We start from the raw sequence: 22,726 nt of genomic DNA, 5'->3' as shown, positions 1-22,726 counted from the left end.
ATATTGTCTATTACTAGCCTTGCTTAAATTGTGATGAAACAAAGGAGAATATGAATTATGATTTTTCTTTGCATCTTTGACAGTGAATAACACCATGCAAAAAATGACCAGACATGACAAACTGCCACTGATCTCGTTCAGTACCTTCTTGAAATCATGTGTACAGAAAATCTCAGGAAATGAATAAAGGGAAGATTAAACAGAAGGTTTTGTAGATACAGTACTGAATTCTCCCATCCGGACCAATGCAATTTGAAATATTATTATATAATAGCAGGCTTATAAATGACCTTATTATAGCCAATTCGCACATTTATGGATTGTGCCAAATCTTATATTTCAAATGCCCGAGTTCAATTTGGATTTAGTATCACCAGGCGTGCATAAGAACCGATAATGAAATCTATTGTATGTACAGTAGCTTTTTAATTTTTGCCAGGGTGGCACCATTTTGAAACTAATTTCAAATCTAATTGTTGCTACATGCTAAAAATAGGGAAGAGAAACTAACTGTGCTTCAATATATACCAATAACATTAAGTTTTGTGATTTATTATCCAGAGTAATAAGAGATATTAAAAAAATTCATACAGAAGTAATTAGCTTGAAACCCCATAGAGGCCTTTGGGAAGTGTCATTCGAAAAAATGTCGATGCTCATCGAAAGCTGTCAGTGTCCTCTTCAAAATGGCTGCAAAAAATTCCCGACGTTAACATTTTCCAAAATGGTCGACTTTCGCGAACTAAACTACACAAACGAAAACGAAAATCTATCCAATAACACTTTAACCTATTGGTAAACTATTGATGATAATATACATTATAACTGCTGTTGTGGCATGGTTATGATGTTTATACTTGAATACGTTTGAAAAATTAAACGATACTTTTGTCAAACAGTCTGGAGAGATTGATTTATGGCGTGATGTCATTTGCGGTCCGCCGATGGACCGCACGGGTGGAAGAGGTTAAAGGTCCCCTGTTTTGCTATTCCTTTCACTATTTGGGCAATTTTACACAATTCCTGTGAGTCTATGGAACACATCTGTACGTTTTTTTTCAAATAATGTCTCAGAGATAGAGACGGAGAGAAGGAGAGATCGCTCTGTGAGTGAGCGTGTGCGCTGTGTGAGCGGCTCGACTCGTGATTGTGTCGACTCTGTATGAGAGCCTCTCTCTCCTTCTCCCTGTCTCTATCTGTCTGTCTCTCCCTCTCTCTCTATCTTTAGAGGAAGAGTCGGGGACAGGGAAACCGCTTCCGCATTATTCCCACTTCTCCGTTGTTGAGCGAATTGTTGATTGTGGGCGGTGGCTTCAACCACAGAGGGGGCTTAGATATGCAGATGAGAATTCTTCTACGTCAGAGGTACGCGTAAAATTCGAATGGTTTACAGTAGTTCAGTAGGGGAGGATCTCGTGACATCTGAACTGGAGCAATCCGCCAAAATGAGAATCTGAGACACAGACATTGTTGATACAACCCCACATTGCTAGAAAACAATGCTAAACACTGGAAAAGGCTATTTATAAGACGGGGGACCTTTTTAAGATTTCTTTTAATCCACAGATTCAGAAACTCTTCCTCAAAATCCTCTGGCAGGCTGTTTCAAAGGCTAGGGCCATAATAGCTATTGTGTTCTAGATAAATTGGCAGGCTCATTGCTACTTAGTTACTTAAAAGGCAATACAAGGATCTTAAAATGTATTCTAATGCATGGACTTTAAAATGTGTGTAATGTGGGCGGCTAGGTGGTGTAGTGGGCAAGGCACTCGCCACCAATGTGGAGACGCTGGGTTCGCGTGTTCGAATCCAGCTCTCCACATTGTTTTCAGTTTGGCTGGTCGTCCGTACTAATACAATTGGCAGTATTAGAGGGTGGGAAACTGATGGGTGGGATCGGGCGTTGTGGACAGCGACTCCTACAGGTCGGTTGGTGCGCCTGCGCAGTAGAATCAGGAAGTGTCGGGGGCAGCGTGAGCCTCCCACGCGTTACTCCTCGCCACTGAGAGATCGAGCTGCGCAGGTGAAAAGATGCAACTGCTGTTACCTCAAGTACCGGAGGGGATGTATGACTTAGTCCACATTGCAGCCGGCTTGTGGGAGGCAAGAAACAGCGTTTGTGACAGGGGAGGGTTGAATTGGATGATACGAAATTGGGATGGGAGAAATATATAGAAAATGGGAGAAAAAGTGGATAAAAAAAATAAAAAAAATAATAAAAAAAAATATATATATATATATATATAAAAAAAAATTTGTGTAATGTGTGTGTGCACGCGTGCTACGTTTTGTACAAGTTGTAGCCTGCTAATAATAAAAGCATGAATTATCTTCTCTGTATCAGCTTGAGAGAGAAGCGGTTGAACTTTATACCTGTATCACCGTACATATTAATACTACAACTCTGTACATACATCTGATTAGCACTATTACTCAATAGTACTAAATTATATATTTTGTATCCAGTTTAATCACCTGTACATTGTATATTACTATTGCACTTTACTGTTACGTTTGCACTCTGGTTTTCACCCACACTTATTTTCGTTATACTGTACTTGTGCTGTATAATGACAATACATTTTAATCGAATCTTATCTAATAAACTAAATGTGACACAGTGGACATAATCTACTTAAAACTATAGTACATAGAAACAAAGACAAGTCTGAGTCAATAATGAAGGTTTTTGAGCTGGAGTCCTGGTAACTAACGAGGAGGGCTTGTTGTAGGTGATCAGCGTTGAGAAGCCAGACGCCAGCAGCAGAGCGTTGACTGTGTGCGTTCGCGGCAAGAGGGCACTGCGCTTCTCTGAGGTCCGGGACTATGAACGACTCGCCAGTTCCATCCATAGCAGGTGTGGGATGACCGCCAGCCCCCAACACTCTGCTACAACAGAGGTAACTTCCTGCTATGTTATATGTTGCTCTCAAAGAAAATACTGGGTGGGAAATGAAGTATTTTTTTTTAACAGTGGGAGTTGGAGATGGGAAGCAATTTTTGAATATTTTAATTGTCGTTCAATTATGAAAAATCAAATAGTTTATGCGAATATCGTTTTGTCTCCAAAAAAATATTTTCCCTTGTTTTTCTTGGCACCTACACTGTGTATTGTATTAAGACGGGACCCTATTAACTGTTACACCGCTGGACTCTGACTACCTGAGGCCTACCTGAGTTCTGACTACCTGAGTTCTGACTACCTGAGGCCTACCTGACCTCTGACTACCTGAGCCCTACCTGAGCTCTGACTACCTGAGCTCTGACTACCTGAGCCCTACCTGAGCTCTGACTACCTGAGACCTACCTGAGCTCTGACTACCTGAGACCTACCTGAGGCCTACCTGAACTCTGACTACCTGAGGCCTACCTGAGCTCTGACTACCTGAGACCTACCTGAGCTCTGACTACCTGAGCTCTGACAACCTGAGACCTACCTGAGCTCTGACTACCTGAGGCCTACCTGAGCTCTGACTACCTGAGACCTACCTGAGCTCTGACTACCTGAGGCCTACCTGAGCTCTGACTACCTGAGGCCTACCTGAGCTCTGACTACCTGAGTACTGACTACCTGAGACCTACCTGAGCTCTGACAACCTGAGACCTACCTGAGCTCTGACTACCTGAGCTCTGACAACCTGAGACCTACCTGAGCTCTGACTACCTGAGCTCTACCTGAGCTCTGACTACCTGAGACCTACCTGAGCTCTGACTACCTGAGTTCTGACTACCTGAGACCTACCTGAGCTCTGACAACCTGAGGCCTACCTGAGCTCTGACTACCTGAGCTCTGACTACCTGAGACCTACCTGAGCTCTGACAACCTGAGACCTACCTGAGCTCTGACTACCTGAGCTCTACCTGAGCTCTGACTACCTGAGACCTACCTGAGCTCTGACTACCTGAGTTCTGACTACCTGAGACCTACCTGAGCTCTGACAACCTGAGGCCTACCTGAGCTCTGACTACCTGAGCTCTGACAACCTGAGACCTACCTGAGCTCTGACTACCTGAGTTCTGACTACCTGCCATATTATTGGAGTGGTAAAGGGGAAACATGGGAAAAATTATGGGGCAATTGTTATGGTTTGACCGTGAGATTCTAGCGCAGAAAGAGAGCAGACAACTGGACAGATTCCAAGGGTGTTTAATATCAAAAAGGGGAGAGTAGTTACTGTAGACAAGTGTGAGGTCAAAGACGAGGCCGGGATCCATGAGAAGGGTAGTCTGACAAGTGAGGGTCATACACGGGATACAGGATGAACACTGGGAGGGGAGCCAGGTAGTGGACTAGAGACAAGGGAGGACAGGTGGGGTTAGACACGGCAGGACAGGTACAGGAATAAACAGGCTACAATCAACTGACTGACTGGGTTAGCTGAGAATACAATCTGTATTCGCCGTCTTACAGTATGGGCTGGGTACTAGTAGTCAGTTGATTGCAGATCGCCAGCAGCTGTGGATGCCTCGGGACTGCCTCCACACCAGGTTCCAATTCTGTAATCACTTCCCACATACCCACACCCCCACAGAGACAACTCCACTAGGACACAGTTGGACATGACGCAATAAAGATAAAATTTTCACCATATTCTGAAAAAACGATTTTATCATCTGTGTGTAGTAAAGTAAAGCTGATATAATAAAGACAATCAAAGAAAGCATTGTAGTAGGGGCGGCTAAGTGGTGCAGTGGGCAAGGCGCTCGCCACTAACGCAGGATATGCTGGGTTCGAGCCCAGCTCTCGGCGTTGCTTCCGGCTTGGCTGGTCGTTCATACTAATACAATTGGCAGTATTAGGGGGTGGGAAAGCCGGTGGGTGGGGATCGGACGTTGTGGACAGCGACTCCTACAGGTCGGTTGGTGCACCTGTACAGCAGAATCAGGAAATATCGGGGGCAGCGTGAGCCTCCCACGCGTTACTCCTCGCCACTGAGAGATCGCGCTGTGCAGGTGAAAAGATGCGACGGCTGCCTCCTCATGTACCGGAGGGGACACGTGATGCAAGGCTTCGTCCACATTGCAGCCGACCAGTGGGAGGCATGGTCTAACAACGTTCGAGATAGGAGATGGAAGAATTGGATAATACGAAAATTGGGATGGGAGAAAAATAGAAAAATGGGGAGAACAAGTAGATATATAAAAAAAAAAAAAGCATTGTAGTCTTAACCTTGAGCCCCTTGTAAACCTTGGAGATGTTCCGTCATTGTGATGTTAAGTGGTGTAATTCACTTCATTAATTCGCTGGTGGAGTGTTGAAAGGAAATGTGGACAAATTGTACCTGTGTGCATGTTGTGTTTTTCACAGGATATGACACAAAATGATGGTAGTGACATCTCCATTTACTCTCCTCGGTTGGGAATTATTAAGACTTACAGCAGTAGCTGGCATGGATTGAACTGGTATTAAACAAAGACTGTGAACCTCCACTAGGGGCAGATTGTTTAACTTTGAGTGAGTGAGCGAGCTATCTTAAAAAAAATTATAAAAAAAAACGAAAATACTAAAAGATAAAAAAGAAATCCAATGTCTGTGAGATTCTTTGTATCTTACTGGGATCTTTAAAGGTATAATCTGTAATGCTGTCAATCAGAGACCTCTAGGCAAAACAGCCTTGCTTGGTATTGTACTTGATTTAAAAACGTTTGTTTTGGTCTTGTGGTTTGGAGTTAAATTCATTGGAGTTATAGGGGAGGAAATGCACACTGTAATACACTCCAGCCCATACATCAAACCAAAACAAAAAATGTAAACGAAGTGCAATGCCAAGTGAGACGCTTTTGCCTAGAGTTTGACGCCATTACAGATTCCACCTTTTAATGCCAATAATTACTACACTGTGCTTAGTGCTGACGATGAGATCTTCCTCCTTATTCTTTACCTTGAAGGTCATACGAGGGGAATGCCAGTCTCTCATCAACCACTTTGAGGACAACCCAGAGGACGTGACTCTGATGGTAGGACAGAGAGACAGCAGCAAGGTCGTCGGCACCGAGGCCCTCATGACTGTGTTCCACCCCCAGGACGTCGAAAACCTCGACCCCAAAATGGTACATTATAAGCACACTTTCCCTCCCCACTGAAAACAAGGACACACCGTGTCATAGATGCGAAGCATCTGATGATTAGTTTTAACGTTTAACGGTTATGGTTAAGATAGAAAGTTAGGGTTATGGTTAGTTTAAGGTAACATTGTGGTTAACCTCTTAACACATTCCCTGCCATTGGTTATATCCATCAATATAGCCAGTCTGCCACCACTCTAAGCCTATGGAGATGTTCACCTTCTTTGCAGGGCTATAACTTTTTAAATTGTATTGCTAAATTGACATTACTATGGCCCATTCAACATTGATTATCTATCGTTCAGGATGTAGGAACGTTATACTTTTTCATTCAAACATTCATACAAAAATACCTTCTAGAATATAAGTATGTTTTTATCGTTTTCTGCAGTAATTCCTAGAACGTGAGTTATAGGCATAAACGCATATGTGACCCGCCGTGACCAAACCCGATTTGATGCGCAAGGGGGAGGTGCTCTGAAATGAACAAAATGTCTTGCTGTCCAGAAAATCCCAAAAATCGAAATCTTGATTTTTTTTTACATATTTGAATTGTCATTAATCTGTTCCCTTATTTGCCCTTAGTTGCAAACTTAAATACAACTTGTAAATGAGGTAATTATTGTTATAATAGTTCCACAAATTTTCTTTCAAGTGAGGAGAAAAACTACACGAGCGGGCTGTGCGGCCTGTCCAGGTAGCAAGTACTTGTACTTAATAGGTGTTAACACACAGACACATTATTTAGCTCTCCTTTCTCAGAGAGAGAATAACACACTATTAATACACTATCTTAATGTTATAAGTTATAAGCAACGTAACGCAGTGTCTAAAAAAAAGATAAAAAAGAGGCCTTGACCCGTTATAAAACGCATGTTTTAACTTAATTAAAAACCATTAAAACACAGTTAGAATTTTATGAGCGAACGAATTTCGTTAGGGTGCATTTTTTCCAACCTAATGGGTAAATACATCTAAATAACACTGTTGAAAGCTGGGCTGTGTTGACGTTACAAATGTCCAAACGCGCGGCTTGGTGCTGGTGCTGCTGCTGCAGCGCGAGGCTGGAGAGATGTTGTAACCCTTTCACTGCCACACTACAGAAGCGCTTAGTAACGCTTCGCCTCAAAGCCGTTTCTGGCCGAATTAGTCATCGAATCTTTAATTTTTTTTGTATTCTTATTCAGAGGTATTTCGTCGAGATTTCATAATTTGTAATGTGGCAGCGAAATGTGTAGAAATATGGTAAAAAAACTATTTATCCGTTTTTTCTCGATGAAAAAAGACTACCACTTTCACTACCACATCACAGAAGGTTAACCTTTCACTACCACACTACAGAAGGTTAACCTGATGAGATTGCAGCAGTCGTAAGGGACAGCTCAGTGGCTGGAGTCAACATACCACAGCTAGTGGGAAAGGAAGATGGCACTGTAATCGTGCAGTCCTACAACTGGCAGGAACATCTGGGGCCTTACTTCAAGCCACTGCCACAGATCAAGCAGTACCAGCACTTTAGGTGGGTGTGGTCACTGTGTGTTGTGTATTTACTGTAATTAATTATTCACACTTTAGTGCAAAGAATGTCATTGGCAAATGATACAAATGCATTGATATTGTTATGTGCCCTGTACTAACGTTTCACTTTATTATTGCAGCTTTGATTCCAAGGAACCTGGTGTGGTTGTGGCAAAGATGTCTATTGATGGCGCTGAAACCAGATTCCAGCTGCTCCGTGACGTCCGTGTCCTGCCGCCTATAGATGGACTTCCTGTGCTGCCACCACCGGGACTGGACTCTGCAAGACAACACTATCTGTTCCACAAGATCAGAGAGTTCTGTGATGAGGAAGCCCAGGACATAACATGCCCAGCACCACCAGCCAAAATATCCAGCAGCGGTTCAAAAAGACCACGGTGATCATCTGGAGAGGCCATCAGAACATTGAACATTGACTTTAGCATGTCTATTTTTATCTCGTGTTATTTTAAATGCTAATAAAATCTTGAAACTTGATTTGTCTCTTGTTTATTGTCAGGGTCCCTTTCACTACCACACTACAGAAGGTTAACCCTTTCACTACCACACTACAGAAGGTTAACCTTTCACTACAACACCACAGAAGGTTAACCTTTCACTACCACACTACAGAAGGTTAACCTTTCACTACCACACTACAGAAGGTTAACCCTTTCACTACCACACTACAGAAGGTTAACCTTTCACTACCACACTATAGAAGGTTAACCTTTCACTACCACACTACAGAAGGTTAACCTTTCACTAACACACTACAGAAGGTTAACCCTTTCACTACCACACTACAGAAGGTTAACCTTTCACTACCACACTACAGAAGGTTAACCCTTTCACTACCACACTACTGAAGGTTAACCTTTCACTACCACACTACAGAAGGTTAACCTTTCACTACCACACTAATTTTTTAATAAACTATCATGACTTTTCCTTTTTCCTCTGGGTGTTGTGTTTGCAGTCACCAGACTCATTGTAATAACAAAGAGCCTCAGACTGGAAAGCTGCCAGGTGTTAATTGCCCTAGAGAGAGGGGGGCCATGGATTACAATGACTTCTGGGTAGTGTTGTAGTTGTTTCACTATTGTCACCGAATAGCCTGCTCGTCTCTTGAAGGCTATTATCTCTGAATACGTTTTGTGATAATCACCATGAATCATAGGAAGTAGCTTGCAAAGTATCCCACCAAAATGTTCAAGTGATGGCTTATTTTGAAGGTATGAATCTGTACTTTCATAATATGTAAAAAAAAAAAATTAAGATCCCTCAACATGACCCTGAAGTCCATACCTGGTCACATATATAGATTATCGATTGCCATTTATTCACGATACATGCTATATTAAAAAATTCAACTGTATATGATCCTATACGCTATGCGTCATCATGCGCGGAGGAAAGGGGGGGGGGGGGGGCGGGGGTCATTTATAATTCCTTGATTGTCAGTAAATGCTTTATGTAGTATGGGTGATATATTGATCAGATCGGTTTGCAGTGAAATTAATTAACAATTGGGCTGAAAATGACGTTAGCGTCCTCTTACCGTTCGTCAATGAGACTGGCGGTGAAAGATCCCAGGTATACGACACCGATCGCCTAGGTCCATTTCCGGTTTGTATGTCGCAATAAACGCCGAAATCATATAGATTATTAAGTTTATAAAGCAATCCATTATGTACATAGTGTATGTCGGGAGCCTTGCGACAATATCTGACGGCCGGATGAATTTAATCGACGCACAGCAGCCATATCCTGTTTACCAGTGTAACTCGCCCGACCATCCACCAGGCGGCGGTATTGAGCCATCGTTGTATTGAGCCGTAGGGTCCAGCTGCAGCGCCGGAGGTGTATATATGAATTATGAATGCCATGGCGAAAAAATGTAATATTGATCTCAATATCGCTGTACAGCGTGGTGTGGCAGACAACACATGGCGGGCAATAACGCTGTACAGCGTGAACGGCGGTGGATGTGTTAACAGGCACCCAGAAAAGTGGCAATTTTTTTTTTACTTGAACTTGAGGACTGCATACTAGGGATGTTCGATATTGGCTTTTTTACCGATACACCGATATTGTCCAACTCTTAATTTCCGATACCGATATCAACCGATACCGATATATGCAGGGTTCCCCCCCCCAAAAAACTGAATAATTTCAGGTAATTAACATTACATATCTCTCGTTGTGGAATTAACACAACATTATGCATACTTGACAATAAATAAAATCAGAATTAGTTCTTACTTGCTTGCCTGGGTAAATAAAGGTTAAATAAATGTAAACAAATAAATAAAATGAAATACCGATCATTTCCGATATCACATTTGAATGCCAATATCGGCCGATAATATCGGACATCCCTACTGCATACCCTTTTTGCAAAGCTTAGGTCGCTTTCACACAGGGGCTGTTTGGTCCGGATTATCGGACCAGAATTCGATAGTCCGGTTTTTCGGGTTTGTGTGAATGCGCGTCGAACTCGGTCCGCCGGACCAAACAGGCGAACTCTGGTCCGCCTGAAAACGTAGGTCTCGGTTCGCTTAATCGGACCAAACACGAACCAAATATAGGAAGTGCTTATTATTACCACTGCTCGCAGCATTCAATGCAAAACAAGCACACTGCATCCATCTATCTATCTATCTATCTATCTATCTATCTATCTATCTATCTATCTATCTATCTATCTATCTATCTATCTATCTATCTATCTATCTATCTATCTAACTGTGCATCTTGGGAAGAAGGAAGAAAAAACGCGGCTTATTATATTGTTATTATTATATATATATAACAACGTGGTGTACAAGTTGTTTAGCGAGAGGATGGTGGTAATCGGCTTCAATAGAACAACTCGCCTCCGCTGATGTGGAGTCAGACAGAGCTCGCAGTCCACACACAGACACACACACACGCTCGCGCGCACACACGGGCTCGCAGCCACACACACATTTCCACTGTCCAATAGACGAGCGCCCTTTTCGACCGTGTGACATTGTTCAGATAGTTTGGTGCGCCTGACAGATTGCTATGTGAACGCAGGCGAACCAAATGAAGAATGCAACAATGTTGCAACTTCACCACCAGAACCGCACCGAGTCCACAAACTATATGTGAAAGCGACCTTAGTGTAACTGGTCTTACACAAAGTGTCATATCTGTGAGCTACCACTAGGGGCAGAGTGGCTAAGAGTGAGCGAGCGAGTGAGTCCATTTAAAAATGTAAAATCTTTCTTTTTGTGTGCCATCTGTATGTTTTGACAGCTTAAAGAGAAGATGAAGGAGCAGTCGTGGAACATTCATTTCTCAGAGTACGGACGTGGCACCAACATGTTCTTCACCAAGAAGACACGGGACTTGATTGTTCGCGGCGTCCCAGAGGCCTTGAGAGGAGAGCTGTGGATGCTTTTCTCAGGTATCCACTGAACACGTCTGTTCTGAATGGGCCGATTGCTTGGCCCCCAGAAGTGATGCTTGAAGCGTTGTAGAGAACGGCAGTGGTTTGGCTGCTTGCAGTGTTCTAGAGAACTGCAGTGGTATGGCTGCTTGCAGCATTCTAGAGAACTGTGGTATGGCCGCTTGCAGTGTTCTAGAGAACTGTGGTATGACTGCTTGCAGTGTTCTAGAGAACTGTGGTATGACTGCTTGCAGGAACTGTGGTATGACTGCTTGCAGTGTTCTAGAGAACTGTGGTATGACTGCTTGCAGGAACTGTGGTATGACTGCTTGCAGTGTTCTAGAGAACTGTGGTATGACTGCTTGCAGGAACTGTGGTATGGCTGCTTGCAGTGTTCTAGAGAACTGTGGTATGGCTGCTTGCAGTGTTCTAGAGAACTGTGGTATGGCTGCTTGCAGTGTTCTCTAGAGAACTGTGGTATGACTGCTTGTAGCGTTCTAGAGAACTGTGGTATGGCTGCTTGCAGTGTTCTAGAGAACTGTGGTATGGCTGCTTGCAGCATTCTAGAGAACTGTGGTATGGCTGCTTGCTTTTTTTTTTTAGTCTTTATCTTGTAATATAATTGTCATGGTCATATTTAATTCAGAATGGTCTATTTTCTTTTGCTTTTTAAATATTGCTGCAAGGAATCTTTTTTTGGATTAACAAAAAAAAATTATATATATTCTTTTTACAATATGTATACATTGTGGATGACGGTATAGTAACAATCCATACCTTTGCATGGATCCATGACGGTATAATTTTTTTTTTTAAAGTAGTAGAACGCGCTCACCTCACTAGACTTGACACTGGGTGCTGTAACCTCTGATACTATACATAAAAAAATAGGGAAACAAGTCCAGGCACGCACTCCAGGGCCCTCATTTATCAATTTTTCTTAGAAAGTATTCTACTTCCATTCGTAAGCACAGAATTTAGAATGTGTGCACGCACAAAAAAAAACTGGATTTATCACACGTGCGTACACAGGTCCTACGCACACCTGTCTTGATAAATATCACTTTGATCCTACGCTTGAGCTCGTGCATGGTTTTAAGTATTTGCATATAGCACCGCCCTTAATTAACCATATACGGTAATGGAACACCCCCATGAAATGTGGAAAAGTGGACTAAGCCGAGGGAAGCGTGTTGTTCACGGTGATGTCGGATATTATATCTATTAACTTCCTAAAAGACCATTGCTGCCTGGACACCGCAAACACTAATAAAGACCATTAACCACTGTTTTGCCGTTGCCCGTTGGTGTCATTAATGCATGCTGGAATAAGAATGCCTTTCTTCATTTATTTTTAATATTAATAATTATTATATTACAATAAAAGACAGCTCCGTCTTTTAATACACACATATATTGTACAGTAACGTCAAATAAATACGTACAGTCCCCGCTGAAATAAAGGTTCTGCACGCACATACCAGCAGTGATCTACAGCATAAAAGATAGCCACTTTATAATACTATTCTGAGTAGATAATTCATCTGTATCGCAACAGAGTCACGGATCTGGTCGGGGCAGGTAGCATTATTTCGGGAAAATCTTTATGAAATAAACAAATGTGAATTAAAGAATTTAAAACGAAGTTTAGCATATTAAATCGTTTTATAAGCTTTCTGAGTAGATAATTCATCTGTATCGCAACAGAGTCACGGATCTGGTCGGGGCAGGTAGCATTATGTCGGGAAAATCTTTATGAAATAAACAAATGTGAATTAAAGAATTTAAAACGAAGTTTAGCATATTAAATCGTTTTATAAGCTTATAGCTTTTTTCGTGCTGATTTGAGAAGGGTCCAGCTGCAGAGCCGGAGAGCAACGCTCTCAGGGCCAAGATAGCACTTATACTATTTTGAGAGAGACAGCAGAGAGACACCTGGACCACCTCCTAGTAGAGACTTCTCTAGGAAGAAGACGAAGATGAGGATTAATGACTTGACTTTTCTGGTTACAGCCGTGTACTGCAGTGAAAGGGTTAAGTTTTGCTTGCGGTGGTTGCAATTCCCCCTCCTCATCGCAGCCGGTCGTACAGTCTCTACTAGGAGGTGGTCCAGAGGGGGGGGGGGTCTCTACTACTACACACACACACACACACACACAGTCTTGATTTGGTTCAACTTTCTCACAAGCTCAGAAACTATAAATTGTTATTTTGTTAAATCCTACTGTACATCTTGGCTAAAAAGATTAGTTAAGCAGAGAGACTTGCACAATATACACGCTTAGTAACACAAAGGTTAATAGCAATCTAGAATATTGAATCAATGGAATTGCCTAGATAATTACGACAAATACAGAATCTATTTCAATTTCAATCGTGACTCCAATACTCAAAATGTAATCTTACGATTCCCACCCCTACAAAAAAACGAATTGAACCTCTGTATTTTAATCCTTTCTACATGTGATTTGATCTGCAGATTCAAATAAAGTATTTCAAATGTGTGTGTGTGTGTGGTTTTGACTCGGTAGGTGCGGTGAATGACATGGCCGCCCACCCCGGCCACTACACAGAGCTGGTGGAACAGTCTCTGGGCACCAGCACGCTGGCTACAGATGAGATTGAGCGAGACCTCCACCGCTCCCTGCCAGAGCACCCCGCCTTCCAGAGCGACACAGGAATCTCCGCTCTACGCAGAGTTCTCACCGCCTACGCCTATAGGAACCCCAAGATCGGCTATTGCCAGGTATGAGGCGGGTATTCTTCTGTTGTACTTCCCTATGTGTGCAATCATTATCATGTACACCGATAACACTGTCTCATCAGAAAACGTAAATAAAGAACTAATCAACCACAGGAAAAAAGGTACATAATGTACGTTATGTTATAGCCATAAGTAATATATTTACTTATTACTTACTAAGCCACCCACTCACCATGATGATGATGATTCGTTTGAATGTTTAACGGTTATGGTTAAGATAGAAAGTTAGGGTTAAGCTTAGGGTTATGGTTAGTTTAAGAGGGAGGAACCTTCATCTCCAGAAGGCAAAAGCTAAACTCTGTTCACTGTGTGCGTTGGCACAGCGCTATAACACAGTGTGGAGATATGTTTGGCAATGAGAGACTAGTGTGCGTTTGACGGTCCATTTGTAGATCATTCTGCTAGTTTGTCTTGGGCTTTAGGCGCCAAACTAGCAGCTGATGCTGTGGAGAGAGAGCGAGCTAAAGGGATCCCAGAGCTAGTCGTAGTCTTCATTGATTAGAGGGAAATCATTTGGATCAGATAACACTATTTCTCAGTTGTGCTTGAGGAAAGTTGAGAAACCATATTTGCAACGTAACTGTACACATTCGCATTCAGTAGGGAGAATAGCATATTCAATTTGATATGCCATTTTTAATTATGAACCATTTATGTTTAACCAGCTTATAAACTCGTTTTGCCATGCAATTAAATCAAGCTTTTATAAGTTGTGTGGTAAAATTTATTATGTAGAATTAGAATGTGAAATGAGCAGATTGTGCACGGCACCCCTGGACAGCACAAAAAAGGCCCAGAATATATAGATGCTGAACACGGTCTCCCATGGCAACTTTTCCACAGTTCACTGCTCATGGCACTCGCATAGAGGGACTGTGCTAAGTAGAACTTGCAATGTGAAATATTGCTTTAAAAGTTCATCAAGTTGTGTTTTTTCCCCTGTAAAGGCCATGAACATTCTCACGTCAGTCCTTTTACTCTACGCTAAAGAAGAAGAGGCTTTCTGGCTGCTGGTGGCCGTCTGTGAGAGGATGCTGCCCGACTACTTCAACCGTCGAATCATTGGTGAGGGAGGAAGCTCAGGACTCTGTGAATGAATGAATGAATGAATGAATTAATGACATTTTTATTTTCGTGTCATGTCCGACGACCCATCCCTTACGGGATTATAAGACACCAAAAACAACAATTGAACATAACAATCACTTCCCATGGTTTCTAAGCATGTATATATTCCCTCCCCGCCGTATGTATATTCCCCTCCCACCCACCCACCCCCTCCTAATGTACAGTCCCCTCCCCATCATATGTATATACTCTGTCAGGATCTAGGGGTAACAGTACTGTATATTTGAATACCGCCTATGTCACAAATGTATCAGTACTAAATACCTATATGTCCCTATGCCATAAATGTCATGTATGTTATGTATGTCATAAATGTCTATATGAATTGAAAATGGGGGACCCTGATGGAAACAAGACAAACGTCTTTCTCAGGTCTGCATCCCCTTAACAATTGTATGTATTGAGCCGTACTGTATTGTACCCATTCTGCAATCTGTTAAATAAAGTTTTCATTCATTCATTCATTCACACCGTGCACACCACCAGAGGCCAAAATACATCACATACGGTATGTTATTTTCGTGCGTTTATCCCAAGCTTTCTCTAAATATTCAGCAAGTGCAAAAACCCTGTGATCAAAAATCCATTTTTATCTATCTGCATCACTAAACCACATTAACTCAAGGTTTAGGGTTAACTACCGGTACTCCTTCTGTGTTTGATTGTTTACTGACAACCATTAACCGCCTATAGCTCTGTTGCTGTTGTTATGCTGTTGAGTATGCTGGCTCATCTGGGATGAACTAGCTTTGTCTGAACACAGAACGCTCCGAGTCAATTCCTGTGCCTCCTCAGGTGCCTTGGTGGACCAAGCAGTGTTTGAGGAGCTGATCCGAGAGCAGCTCTCCCCGCTGGTGGAGCACATGCCAGACCTGTCCTTCTTCTCCTCCGTGTCCCTGTCCTGGTTCCTCACTCTCTTCATCAGTGTCCTGCCCATCGAGAGCGCCGTCAACGTGGTGGACTGTTTCTTTTACGACGGCATAAAAGCGATCTTGCAACTGGGCTTGGCCGTGCTCCACTTCAACATGGAGGGGCTGATCAGTTGCCACGACGATGCAGAGGCCGTCACCATCCTCAACAAGTCAGTGTCAACCAAGGGAACTATAAAAGAAGGAAGGGTCATCATGTCGCTGTGTAGGGCGTGAACGCACATTGGTGCCAAGTGTGGAAACTTTCAGTTCGGCCGACATCGAATTGAATGGGTCATTTAAACAGGTTATTACCTCGGATGTCAGAATCATCTGCAATTTGTTGCATTGTTAACAGGCTAACGTTTGATATATTGGTTGATGTACATTTACATAGCTTGTATATTTAGAATTTTAATACAGGCTTCAATAGAACTAGTAGCAAAGTCTTGACACCAAGCAGAGCATAGAGTGCTGGTATTCTGACGCGATGACCCTTCCTTTTTTTTTTTTTATCCACTTTTTCTCCTTATTTTCTATTTTCCTCCCATCCCAATTTCGTGTTTCCAATTCTCCCCTGTCTTGAACGTTGCTCGACTATGCCCCCCACTGGTCGGTTGTAGGGAGGATAGAAGCCTTGCATCACGTGTCCCCTCCGGTACACGAGGAGGCAGCCTGTCACATCTTTTCACCTGCCAGCGCGGACTCTCATTGGCGAGGTGTAACGCATGGGAGGCTCACACTACCCCCGCCACTTCCTGTCTCTGCTGTGCAGGCGTCCCCCAACCGACCTGTAGGAGTCGCTGTCCACAACGTCCAAATACCACCCATCGACTTCCACCCGCTGGCTCTGCCAATTGAGCCAGTACGATGGCCTTTTATAATTTCCTTGGTGTCAACAAGGAAATGGGCCCAACTGCCTTGAAATGTAAAGAATATTCAGTGATTTGTTAACCCTAAAAATCAAACACAACAGATGCTAGCTAATTACAAAATGTATTGATTTGTTATGAACTCAAAAGCAATAGATGCTAGCTAATTTGAACAACATCAGATTGTTAACACCGTACACAAATGTTCCTCTCTCTTTCTCACGTGACGTGCTGTTATTTTCTCCCATGGCAGATTTTTCGACAGTGTGACGAACAAAGACAGTCCGCTGCCCCCCGCGGTGCAGCAGGCTCCAGTGGGCAACAACGACCGAGCATCTCACACCAGGGTGGACATCAGTGACCTGATCCGAGAGTCCTACGAGGTTAAGAGATCTTTAAGTAGGTTCACCCTACTTTCATTTAAGCCGGGTCTGTGATGCGTTTTTGATTAAAACAAATTGTAATTGTCTTCCAGAAATACGGACATATCCGCTCGGAGGACGTGGAGACCATACGGAGGAGAAGCAAGCTGCGTGTGATCCAGACCTTAGAAGACACGACCAAGCAGAATGTTGTGAGTTCAACCAGCGTTATACTACTCTGCCCATTGTTGTTGCGCAAAGCATTGGTTTAATTGAAAGGTTGTTTTCAGCTTCGGGTGGTGTCACAAGAGGTCAAGTTCAGCGCCTCGCAGCTGGATGAGATGTATTCATTGTTCAAAGTGAGTGACGGCAGCGCACTGACTATTCACAGTAAAAATAATAAACATTCAGTGGTTTCAGTGTCACACTCACACATACACATCAAGAAAATTGGAATATCTATATATAAAAAAAAAAAGAAACCACTACTTTCTAATGCCTGCCACTATTTTCTACACCCTCCCCTCCAGAGGCAACATTTCCTGAGCTGCTATTGGCTGATCAACAGCCCCGCCCTGCTGCACCATGACCCCAGTCTGGCGTATCTGGATCAGTACCAGCTGGGCTTCCAGGAGTTCAGGCTGCTGTTCGGTCTGCTGGAGCCCTGGACCCTCTGCGCCAGCAAGGACACCCTCTCCCTGTGGGCCTTCCGCTTGATCGATGAGAACCAGGATGGCCTTGTCAACTTCAAAGAGTTCTGCTGTGCCCTCGGTGAGCCCCCCCCCCCCTGTCCTTTGTGTTCATCTACACATGTCTAATCAGCCTCTGTGTGGTGTTACCTAGGAGTGACAAGGAAGGAGATGTCAAGGTAGCATCACAGGGGACGCTTTCCAATGTAGACAAATTCCTGGGACCGGCAATAGCATCTGATTGACGTTGGCTAACCTGTCACAGTGGTTGTGGATGTCTTTGAACCACTAAAATGAACCGAATGGTAGCAAACTAGTTTCATTACTAGCTGCCCAGTGCGGATGTTGAGATTTTAAATTTTTATTGATTTCTGGCGTCATGCTTGCCTTGACTCCCATTCATTCCAGTTGCAATTCCGGTCCCATGTAGAAGAGCACTTCCTCATGAACACAAAGAACTGCGGGATACATAAAAAAAGATTCTACGGTTGATGAAAAACACACTTCTTTAAAGGGGAACTAGCTTACTATTTCTTTCACTATTTGGGCAATTTTACACAATTCCTGTGAGTCTATGGAACACATCTGTACGTTTAAAAAATAAAATAAAAAATGCATTGTTTTGTATTTATAATCAAGTACTCTAAAGCAGTGTTTCTCAACTGGTGGGTCGCGACCCAAAAGTGGGTCGCGGGGTCATTTTGATTGGGTCGCGTGATTGGGATGTGTGTTGTAATTTTTTTTTTTTTTTTTTTTTTTTTTCTTTTTTATATATAATATTTTTTTCTACCTATCTTTGTGGAAGTGGCTTAAGACAAAGCAGAGGAACAGATTGGACATTGAGCATGACCTCAGAGTTGCTTTGTCTACCATCACCCCAGACTTTGAGACTCTTGTCAGGAGCAAACAACATCCCCAGTTATCCCATTAGTTCCCTGGGATGTTAAGCTAAGAAGTCTGCTAAGAAGGATATATTATTTATTATTATTATTATTATTATTATTATTATTATTATTATTATTATTATTATTATTATTATTATTATTATTATTATTATTATTATTATTATTATTATTATTATAATTTTATTTCATTGTGTTTTTAGCCCTAGTTGCACTTTTGTTGCAACCCCAGTTATCCCATTAGTTCCCCCAAACTTAGGTCTGTTATGTTAAGCTAAGAAATCTGCTAAGAAGCATATTATTTATTATTATTTTATTTCATTGGGTTTTTAGCCCTAGTTGCACTTTGAGTTTATTTCATGTTTTTAACAATGCATGAAATATTGTGTATTACTGCAAAAAAAATAAAAAAATCATAGTGGTTAAGAAATTTGGGTCGCGACTTAATGACTAAGGAAAATGTTGGGTCCCGAGGCTAGACCAGTTGAGAACCACTGCTCTAAAGCAGCATTTTTCCACTTCAAGATTCCAAGTTGTTTTTGGCTGGGCTCTGCCCATACTCGCAAAGAGCTTTGAGTGACAGTCACCAACCAACGTTACATCCAGCCTGTTTTAAAATACTAGAATCCAACATAGTCTGGTGAAAACGCACCTTATGTTATGGATGGATCATCACCGTTTGTCCTCTTCCTCTTCATAATAATATTCAATAGTTCGCTCTAGGCAATCGCCATTGTAGGCGATCGCCCAGCTGTAGTCTGGACTCTGGGGAGCTCTCAACTCGGCGACAAATAATGCGTTGGCCGGTGTTGTGCCGAATTCGGACTCCCTGCCAGAATCCGACTCCCCCTCGCGTGAACGCGCATACACTATCAGATAAACGATAAAGCGGACAGAAATGTGGGAACGTTTTGATTATATTGTTGGATTCTGGCAATCAGCCAATCTCATCTCATCATCTCCTTCGTCTCTCTCTCTGTTGTGCGTTGTGTTTTTCTTGCAACCCCTGATAGTACATCCATAGTCATAAGAAACAACACTGCAACTTGACCTCTTTCCTCAGATCATCATGTTTATTTTCATAAACCTAGCCTCGTCATCAGATGTAAACCAGTTCTGTATTGTCATTGTTCAGTCTTAATTCTCTTCTCTCCATCTCCTGTCATTAGTCCGATGGTTCTGGGCCTTGTCGTAGCCAACCACCATATCTGCTAGTGATGATGTGTCATCTTCTCCATTGCTGCCCCCCCCCCCTTTGCGAGGGGAGGAGGGAGCCGTTTCAAAGTCTCTGATCAACGCTTCTCCTCTGTGTGTCGTAGCTCAGTCTAACTTACACCCGGCAAAAACTCACATTATATTATTCTCGCCATAGCAACGACAGGCCCGCCCCTAGTAACCGCTACTCCGTGACACGCCCTGGCTCTTTGACCCACATCACTATAGCAACGGCACCTCTGTGGTTACACTGCTATGTGACGACTGCCCAGCGCTGCTGTAGAAAATAACCTTGATGCTGTGGCTATCAGCTGTTGATGTTAAACAGCACAGCCTCATCTGTGGTGTTAGTCTGCTGCAACACACTCTCTGACTGCCAGCTACTTTTAAGATCTATAGATCCGTCTGAGTAGATGCTGTCACCCACCGATATATATACATATACACCTTGAAAAACATAGACATCCTTCAATATTTAACACATTAATTGCCAATAACGAGTATACTTGTTATTGGCCGCCATGCGCTGAGTGCCAACAACGAGTAAACTCGTTGTTATGATTGTTATTTTTAGTTTTTCTTTTTTTTAGATTAATTTTTTAGCGTTTATCGCTTTTTACTAGGGATGCTCGATATTGGCTTTTTTACCGATACCGATATACCAATATTGTCCAACTCTTAATTTCCGATACCGATATCAACCGATATCACGTTTTAATGCCGATATCGGCCAATAATATCGGTAGGCCGATAATATCGGACATCATTTCTATAGAAATGTAAAATTTTTTTTTTTTTTTTTTTTGAAAACAGATACCGATATTTTACGATATCACATTTTAATGCCGATATCGGCCGATAATATCGGTAGGCCGATAATATCGGACATCCCTACTTTTTACTACTGGGCAGTCCAGTAGAGAGAGAGAGAGGAGGAACGGGAGACAGAGTGGGGGGAAGACATTCGGCAAATAACGACGGGTCCGGGAATCGAACCCAGGTCGGCCGCGACTCAGCACGTTATGTGGTTCGCCACTGGGGCGCCCAGATCGTTCTTTATTTTATTCGCTATTGGCATTCATAATTCATAATCCAGGAAGCCTCCGGGAGCCAGCTCGACCCTGTCTGATATTGCAACGCCTCAATACCGCCGCCTGGTGGATTTCGGGGGAGTTACACTCCACTCTAAACCGGAAGTGGCGCTCGGTGCATCGGGTGAAAAAGCTCCACCAGAGATATGTTGTTACGTGGATCAATATACACACCTCGAGTGCATTGGATCGCTTTCAAGATGCAAGGATAAATGTGCTTTTGGCGTTTATTGCGTCATACAAGCGGAAAATGGATCTAGCAGATCGACGTCAAATAATTGGAATTATTTTTCTCCAGACACATCGGCCAGAGGTAAGAGGAATCTAACGTTATTTCCAGCTCGATTGTCCATTTATTTCATTTTAATCTGTCCGATTAACGTATGGTGTCTTACTAAAGAAAGCCGTTATTGACAATCAAGGAATCATAAACGACCCCCCCCTTTCCTTCACGCATGATGGAGCATAATGTATAGCGATTATATGCATTTGAAATTTTTAATATAGCGTGTATAGGGACGAAACGCCAATCGATAATGTATAATACGCGTCGGGGCCTGTAACGCGCGTTCTAGGAATTACTGCTATACAGTCTAAAACATACTTATATTCACGACAGTACTAACACAACAATGTATGAATGGAAAAATATAACGTTCCCACATCCGGAACGATAGATACCTGATGTTGAATGGGCCTTAGTAATGTCCATATAGCTATAATATTTAAAAAGTTATAGCCCTGCAAAGAAGGTGAGCCACTCCATAGGGTTACAGCACTGGCAGAGAGTGGTAAAGATGGGCATACTGCATGGCACCCAATGTGTTAAGAGTTTCGAAGCTGTAAGCTGAATACAAGTCATAGGAACACCCACGATAGTGTTCTTCCCCCTTCCTACTGTATAAGAAAGAGGAAAAACGCAGAAACGCTACAATAAAATAGTAACGTTAATACACTATTGACCATGTGCAGACAGTTGACAGTTGCTGAGTAATGATTTGACAACTTCTGTCCATAATAAATATAACCCAGACAGTGAATCAATGACTAATTACGACATTTGTACGTACCGATTCGATATTTTCTTTCGGGTCCTGAATACTCGGTACAGCTCCCTTCTTTAGTAACATCCTGGAAATCATCCCAACATTATAAAGTCCTTGATTCTCAATGTCCTCCTTGCAAAAATGTGCGGTACACACCCGACTCCGAGCAGTTGGGACAACATTCGGCAGGTCTCAAAACAAACCTGGCCCATTGCTGGCGGATCACGACATCATCAGGAAATAAATGCAAGGACGTATTCGCTGCTTGGCAGTCAGGAACAGCACAACATATCTTGCCCGTTTTGCTCATAACGTTTTTAAATGCTAACCCAATCCTAACTAACTGTTAAACTTCAATTCCACGCATTTGCTTGCCTATTGCAATAAATAATGGTTGAGTGTGCGCGGTGGCTACAAACATAGAGGGGGCGTTACGTTACTATGCAGATGAGAATTCTTACACGTCAGAGGTACGCGTAAGTTTCAGAATGGCTTAGTTCAGTGGGGGATGATCTTGTGACATCTGAACTGGACGAATGAGCCAAAATGCAAATTAGAGACATAGACCCCATTAATACAACCCCACATTGCTAGAAAACAATGCTAAACACTGGAAAAGGCCATTTATAAGATAGTTACCCTTTAATCAATATCTGAAATGAAAAAACAACTAACCTGCGTACTGTCTTTTACTATTATGCACTTACGTAAGTAATCTACCTTGACTATATTACTACCTACTATGCT

General features: G+C 42.6%; 1 protein-coding gene across 2 annotated transcripts in view; it reads left to right on the top strand.

The window, feature by feature from the left end:
• The window catches only part of tbc1d8b (TBC1 domain family member 8B), an 82,772-nt gene that overhangs the window by 46,352 nt on the left and 13,694 nt on the right, over positions 1 to 22,726 (top strand). The window contains exons 7-16 of one of the 2 annotated variants that reach the window (XM_084320248.1): positions 2,733 to 2,900; positions 5,890 to 6,051; positions 10,870 to 11,020; positions 13,534 to 13,748; positions 14,714 to 14,831; positions 15,690 to 15,975; positions 16,928 to 17,057; positions 17,150 to 17,248; positions 17,327 to 17,395; positions 17,567 to 17,807. In XM_084320248.1, coding sequence (XP_084176374.1) covers positions 2,733 to 2,900; positions 5,890 to 6,051; positions 10,870 to 11,020; positions 13,534 to 13,748; positions 14,714 to 14,831; positions 15,690 to 15,975; positions 16,928 to 17,057; positions 17,150 to 17,248; positions 17,327 to 17,395; positions 17,567 to 17,807 — 1,639 coding nt within the window. Of the gene's footprint in view, positions 1 to 2,732; positions 2,901 to 5,889; positions 6,052 to 10,869; positions 11,021 to 13,533; positions 13,749 to 14,713; positions 14,832 to 15,689; positions 15,976 to 16,927; positions 17,074 to 17,149; positions 17,249 to 17,326; positions 17,396 to 17,566; positions 17,808 to 22,726 lie in introns of those variants that run through there. The other variant, XM_084320249.1, reaches the window with a different exon arrangement.

This window comes from Notolepis coatsorum, assembly GCF_963971535.1.
Source record: "Notolepis coatsorum genome assembly, chromosome: 8".
Taxonomy (NCBI): Eukaryota; Metazoa; Chordata; class Actinopteri; order Aulopiformes; family Paralepididae; genus Notolepis; species Notolepis coatsorum.
Note: the sequence above shows the minus strand (reverse complement) of the source record. Positions and strands in the feature narration are given on the sequence as shown.